We start from the raw sequence: 6,629 nt of genomic DNA on the forward strand, positions 1-6,629 counted from the left end.
AGAGAGAGGATGGAGGGCTTCTTAATTAAAATCATTAGTACCTTTACCAAAACCTACAAATGATTAAATTGGCTAAAAGAAGTGAACTAGGTAAGGCCCTCATTCCTACATTTCCTGTGTGTTCTTCCTCGTTGTGGTTAAGACTGTGCAAAACCAAACAGAATAAATTCTGAAATTCCTGCCACTTCTGTCTGGGTTGGGCTGGAGAAGCAGCTTATCTACTCCTCAGAGACCAGAGTGTGAGGCTCCCCCCAAGTGGGAGATCCAGGTTACTGCTGAGCAGCTGAATCCATCCAAGCAATTGCATGAACTTGTATGTCTCCTGGGTGCCCAGAGCCTGTGTTGTTTAAAATTAGCTACCAAATTGAAGGTTTTCAGAGAGCTGTTCAGCGGGTCTGCTGCCGTGTGAGCTGCCCTGGCTCATTGTTTTACCTCTCTCTCTCCTTTCACCCTTTCTCTTTGCAGTGCTCAGTGACCTGTGGCAAGGGTTATAAACAAAGGCTAGTTTCATGTAGCGAGATTTACACCGGGAAAGACCATTATGAGTACAGCTACCAGAACACCATCAACTGCCCGGGCACCCAGCCCCCCAGCATCCATCCCTGCTTCCTGCGGGAGTGTCCCGTCTCCGCCACCTGGAGAGTTGGAAACTGGGGGAGTGTAAGTAGATGACCTAGTGTTGTTTCCCTGATAAATGAATATGAGAGGAGCTTTTACGGCAAGCCAGACAGCCAGTCCTCTCTGAGCATCATTCCCATCAGCCTGTGGCTGCCAAGGTGTCTCCACATTTAAGGGCGACCTCCTTAGATGGGTTATTGGGTTAGAATGAACAGATGAGAGAAGAATGATGCCATCCCTGCCTGAGAGATCTGAGGGGATTCCCTAAATTCACTCTTTTCTTCTCCCCATTTTGCTTCCTCCATTGAATTACTTGGAAGAATTGGAAGAATTCCTTGGGGAATTTTAAAATGGAATGTCTCCAGGCATTGTTTATGACTAGCACAGCACGGCATGTGGACCAGGATCCGGAATTCCTTTGCCAGTTTTAGGCCATGCCTGGAGATGGAGAGTAGGGGTAGAAGTGGTTATAACCTAGAAGAGAAAGGAGTGGGGAGTGGACCAGGGGATGGAGAGTGAAGGATGATGGGGTTAGATGGCTACAGGGGGAATACAAGGAAAGGAAAGTCTGTTTCTCCTATTGTTCTCTGTTCTGATAATATTGTTTGATCTTTTCTAAAGATGTTTTGTTCTGATAAGCAGAGCTCTCTCGACTTGAGTATCGTTATGCTTCATGAGGTTTTTTATTGAATATTGACACAAATTATCAAGCCCAAAGAAGAATAACAGTGAACAGAGAGTCAGACCAGCCTTGGAGTCAGGAAGATCTGGGTTCAAATCCTATCTGTGGCATATACTAGCTGTGTGACCCTAGGGAAATAACTTAACTTCCGAGTAACCCTCGAAGTTCCCTACTACTACAGATACAGACAAGTGGCATCTTTTACACTAATTAAATCACTGGTCCACATTCAAATGAAAATTAAATCGGGTTCCCAAAGAGACTAGCTTCACAGGGAATGGGGAGTGTCAAAGAGGTCTAAGTATTTAGTATAATTTGAGTGGTCCTGGAAAGGCTTCTTGGAATTAAATAATCTCTCTATCCCCCCTTTTGGGCTATCTAGGTGGTGCAGTGGATCCAGTATCAGGCCTGGAGTGAGGAAGACTCATCTTCCTGAGTTTAAACCTGACCTCGGTCACTTAGTAGCTTTGTGACCTTGGGCAAGTCACTTAACTGGTTACCTCAGTTTCTGCATCTGTAAAATGAACTAGAGAAGGAAATGGCGAACCACTCCAGTATCTTTGCTGAGAAAACTCCATGAAGAATCAGACACAATTGAAATAACCAAACATCAATACCCTCCTTTTCCAATCATTGTGCCCCAAACTCCACCATTAGAGATGCATTGCTTTTAGCTTATGAGGGGTTCTTGAAGTCTGATGTCATATCAAATGGCCAGTACCCCTGGGAGAGGTGAAACACATCCTTGATGGTATCAGGCTCCTTCCCAGTCATCACTAGCTGAAGACAAGTCTCAATGGAAATGGAATACATTTAGGAATTGGGGGGGCATTTAAGATGAGGGACACTAGGAGTACCAAGAGGAAAGAGGAGGAAATAAGAGAGCTCTCCTTCAGTTTTGCCTCTGTTTGGCTTAATCCACATCAAAAGTCCACATCAGACTCTTCTCTAATCCATTTGCTGTTAAACGCACTAGGAAAGTATTCTTAAACTATAGGCACAATGGTAGAACGCTTTAAGATTTGCAAAATACTTCTTATATGTTATCTCATTTCATCCTTCCACCAACCCTATGAGGTAGGTGTTGTCATTTCCATTTGACAGCTCGGTAAACTGAGGATGAGACTTGAGATTTGACTTGCCCAAGGTCACCTAGATAGCAAGTATCTAAGGCAGGATTTGAATTCATATCTTTCTGCCTGCAGGTCCAACATATTATCCACTGCACCACCTAACTGTCCCAAAATCTAACAGGTAAATTCCTTTAGCAGCTAAGAACAAGGATGTTAATGAATTCCCACTCCCATTTAACTGAATTGATTTTATTCCTTCTTTAATTTTTTTCATCATGAATTAAATAATTATTTTAAGGGTACATTTTGGGCTATTTCCCTCTGGGCATCACTTGTACTGTCTCCCTGGGAAACTGTGGCTCTGAAATTTAGGAAGAGGCGCTTGGATTAATTGGGAAGGGAAATAGCCATGGTAGAATCCATGAGAATTTCTAGGTCTTCAATCTACTCACATTTTCTGAATATCCCCTGAGGAGCGAGTGGACTCTTCCCCTTTGGGATGTATTTGGATGTATTTTTTCTCTGAACTATCCAGAAGTGACTCAAGAGGGAGTGGTTCTGGTCCCCTCCACTCCTGCTGGCTCACATCCTTTGGGAATGGGAACATTAGGGCTGCCCAGTTCACCAAGCTTTGCTTTCTAGTGCTCAGTGACTTGTGGACCTGGTGTGATGCATCGGTCAGTGCAGTGTTTAACCAATGACGACCAGCCGAGCAGTCTATGCCCCATTGACCTGAAACCTGAAGAAAGAAGAACATGCCATAATAGCCACAATTGTAAGTCTGTTTAACTGGAATATATTGTCCTTTGTCAGGTGAAATGGCCTTCTCTCACCTCTACCTCTACTGCCCGCCATGTTATTTGGGGAATGTTGACTTCTTATAAATTATGTTATCCACTAAAACATTATCAAGTGGGCAGTGTCATTTGTCCTACAGATAGACAAAACCACTCCTTTTCTTGGTGAAGGCTCCCAAGAGTCTTCCAGCTACCAGTATTCTCTCCATCAATTGTTCTTTTTCATCCTTTGTTTTCAATGAAGACTAATGACATCACAGTGTTGGGATCAGGGTACGAAGTGTTCGACGATGGCTGACCAGTCCATTACGAGTTCAGAAAGCTGTACCACAGGTTGAGCATAAGTAATCCATTAGAACATTTGGGATGGAGATGTCTTCTGGCTTTCTGTCAATAATTACTTAATCAATGTGCCAGGCACTAAAATCAGTACTGAAGCTACAAAGGCAAATAATGAATAATCTGTGCTCTTAAAGAGCTTCAAATTACCTTACATTGTCTATTTATACGGCAAGGAGGTTGAGGAGGAAGGGGAGGAAAGTACAATCAAGGCGCCATCTTGTTTTTTCAGAGGACTATAAGATATTGTGCCCAAATATAACTGCTACTTATACCAACCATATAGTGAGAGATCCCCTCCCATAGATAGAGCTTTAGTCTTAAGGAAGGACACACCTTTAATTTACTTTCTCTTTAGCAAGAATCCCTGCAGACTTCCTCCTTAGTGTATCTTGATTCACCAGGGTTCGGCCTTCTTCACCTCAGGGTCATCCTCTGAAGACTTTGCCTCATCAGGGTTCCTTCAGCCTCCTTCTCAGTCTCCTTTTTTCCTCCAAAATATAGTCTGCCTTCTTGTGGACCTTTTCAACCCAGAGTCCCCTGCCATCTTTGAAATACTTAATGAATTTTTTCCAGTGGCAACCAATGTGGTCATTTCTTCTCTGTCTCAGCTCTGTCTGATGGGAAAGGAAAGGCACAAGAATTTATTAAATGAGTACTATGTGGAAGGCTTGGAGACATAAAACCTAAGCAAATTCTGGCTCTGCTGCTTTCTACTTTTGACTTTGAGCAGATCACATCACATTTGGATTAGATGATCTCCAAGTCCCTTTCAGGTCTACAGAAGTGAATGAATGAATGAATGAATGAATGAATGAATGAATGAAATGACAAAAGTTTGCATTAAGGGCTTACTATGTGTAATCTATAAAGATTATATCATCAATTTCTTTCCCACAGGTGAGTTGCCCAGAAACTGCAAAGAGATGAAAAGGCTAAAAGGTGTCATTGAAGATGGGGAATATTATCTCACAATCACAGGAAGGATTCTCAAGGTGAATTTCAGACTACCAACAAAATATTTCCCCTTCCTTCATTTTTTTTTATTTTTAGGCAATGAGGGTTAAGTGACTTGTTCAGGGTCACACAGCTGGGAAGTGTCTGAGGCCAGATTTGAACCCAGGACCTCCCATCTTTAGTCCTGACTCTCAAACCACTGAACCACCCAGCTGCCACCTCCTTCATTTTTTTTTTCTAATGGTTTACTTGCTCCTTTTGATTTGGGGATCAGGTACTTTCCCTGCCAAGTTGTGACTTTTTGGTGGGATGGGTGTGTGTGGGTACGTGAGAGGGAAGGGAAGGAAAAGTGAGAGGGAGAGAGGGAGAAAAGGAGAAGGAGAGAGAGCGAAAGTGAGGGAGGAAGAGGGAAAGATGGAGATATGGAGATGGAAGAAAGGAAAAAGAATTAGGGAGAAACAATGATGCAGGGAGGGAGAGATGAAGAAACAAGAAGAGGGAGAGAAGAAAAAAGAGCAAGAGACAGAGAGAAAAAGAGTGGTGGAAGAAGGGGGAGAGAGAAAGAGGGAAAAAAAAAACAGTCATCGTTTGCTGTGTACCAAGCACTATGCTAAATTCAGGAGATATAAATCCAAGCAAGCCCACAATGCCTCAAGGAGCTGACATTCTGTCTGTCTTGAAGGTCTTCTGTGCTGGGATGCAGTCTGACAAGCCCAAAGAGTATATCACGCTTGTCAGTAGTGATTCCGAGAACTTCTCAGAGGTTTATGGGCACAGGTAAGAGAGCCGTGGACCACAGCCTTCCAGATTCTGTGCAGTCTCTGCAGAAATGTTCTCCCCAATTAATGAAAGTCATTCTCTTTAGGCTACACAACCCTACAGAATGTCCTTATAACGGGAGCCGGCGAGAAGACTGCCACTGTCGGAAAGATTACACGGCGGCGGGGTTTTCCTCCTTCCGAAAAGTCAGGCTGGATCTGACCACTATGCAAATAATAAGTAAGTCACCGTGGCGTGTAGCATGGGAGGGCTGGGCAAAATACTCATTTTCTATGGACGTCCAGGCAGCCTGGTATCGGCGTCGTGAATGCTGGGTTTGGAGAGAGTAAGAAATAGGTCAAGTTCCACCTTTGACACTTACTGGCTGGGATGACCCTCTGTGTGCCTTAATGTATCATGTCACTTTCTTGCTCATGAAACCTCAATGGCTCCCTACAGCCTCTAGACTAAAATACAAATTCCTTCTAATATTTAAAACATTTCACAATCTGACTTCAACTTCTATTTCCAAGCCGATAATCCATTCCTTCCCTTCACATGTTCTGTCTTCTGGCCAAATTGTCCTTCCTTATCCCCGTTTATAGGCCATCCTCCATGTATGGCTTTCTTTCCTTCCTCATCTCCACCTTGTTGAATCCCTTAATACCTTCAAAATACCTTCAAGGGAAGAGCAGCCTTCTCTGATTTCCCCCTTTGTCCGGGCTCCCTCTCCTTCTCACCTCCTTCATTATTATTTTCTCTTTACTTGTCCATGGTCCTGTTGTTTCTCCTCTCTAGGATGTGAGCTCTTTAAGGGCAGCCCTGTTTGATCTTTGGCCTTCTGCTTCTTTTGCCCAACACAATGCCTGGTGCAGAGTGACTGAAGCATAATTCATAAATATATGGTGAATTGAAATGAAGTCCCAGATGGTTGTTATCCGCATTAGAAAAGAGTATTTCCTTCCTAGGGAGTTCCCTCCACTGCTGAATTTATAGACCTTTCTTTGCTTTTCTATAAGTCAGTTTACCAAAAAAAAAAGAAAATAGAATTATATTTCTCACCTAGCTTGCCCATGATCTGATTTAACTCTCAAGCCAGCACTGTCTTTGGTTAGTTTTTCAGCCATCCGGGAACATTAATCAAAGGAACAGCTGAGGGCAGCAAAAAGACCTAAACACATTGCAATGAATAGAGGAAAAACAGAATCATGAATAATTAATTTTTCCTCATTATATCTGATGCAGTATATTGGATTACTTTGCCCTTGAGGTAGATTGAACTTGATTTGCCCCCAAGATTTAAAAAAATTGGCATCATCCAGATTTCTCTCAACTTCAAGGAAATGGTATTACAGGCTTTTCATTGGGGGAGAGAGAGAGAGAGAGAGAGAGAGAGAGAGAGAG

General features: G+C 43.0%; 1 protein-coding gene across 1 annotated transcript; it reads left to right on the forward strand.

Moving 5' to 3' along the window:
* Positions 1–465: 465 nt before the first annotated feature.
* On the forward strand, positions 466–6,594 carry LOC123255267 (A disintegrin and metalloproteinase with thrombospondin motifs 9-like; the record flags this gene model as incomplete). The annotated part of the gene is made up of 5 exons (XM_044684100.1): positions 466–660; positions 3,016–3,148; positions 4,410–4,504; positions 5,149–5,243; positions 5,332–6,594. Coding segments are annotated over 5 exons (762 nt in total), but the record flags the coding sequence as incomplete, so codon positions are not given.
* Positions 6,595–6,629: the final 35 nt, after the last annotated feature.

Source organism: Gracilinanus agilis, unplaced genomic scaffold (assembly GCF_016433145.1).
Source record: "Gracilinanus agilis isolate LMUSP501 unplaced genomic scaffold, AgileGrace unplaced_scaffold42208, whole genome shotgun sequence".
In the NCBI taxonomy this organism is placed as follows: domain Eukaryota; kingdom Metazoa; phylum Chordata; class Mammalia; order Didelphimorphia; family Didelphidae; genus Gracilinanus; species Gracilinanus agilis.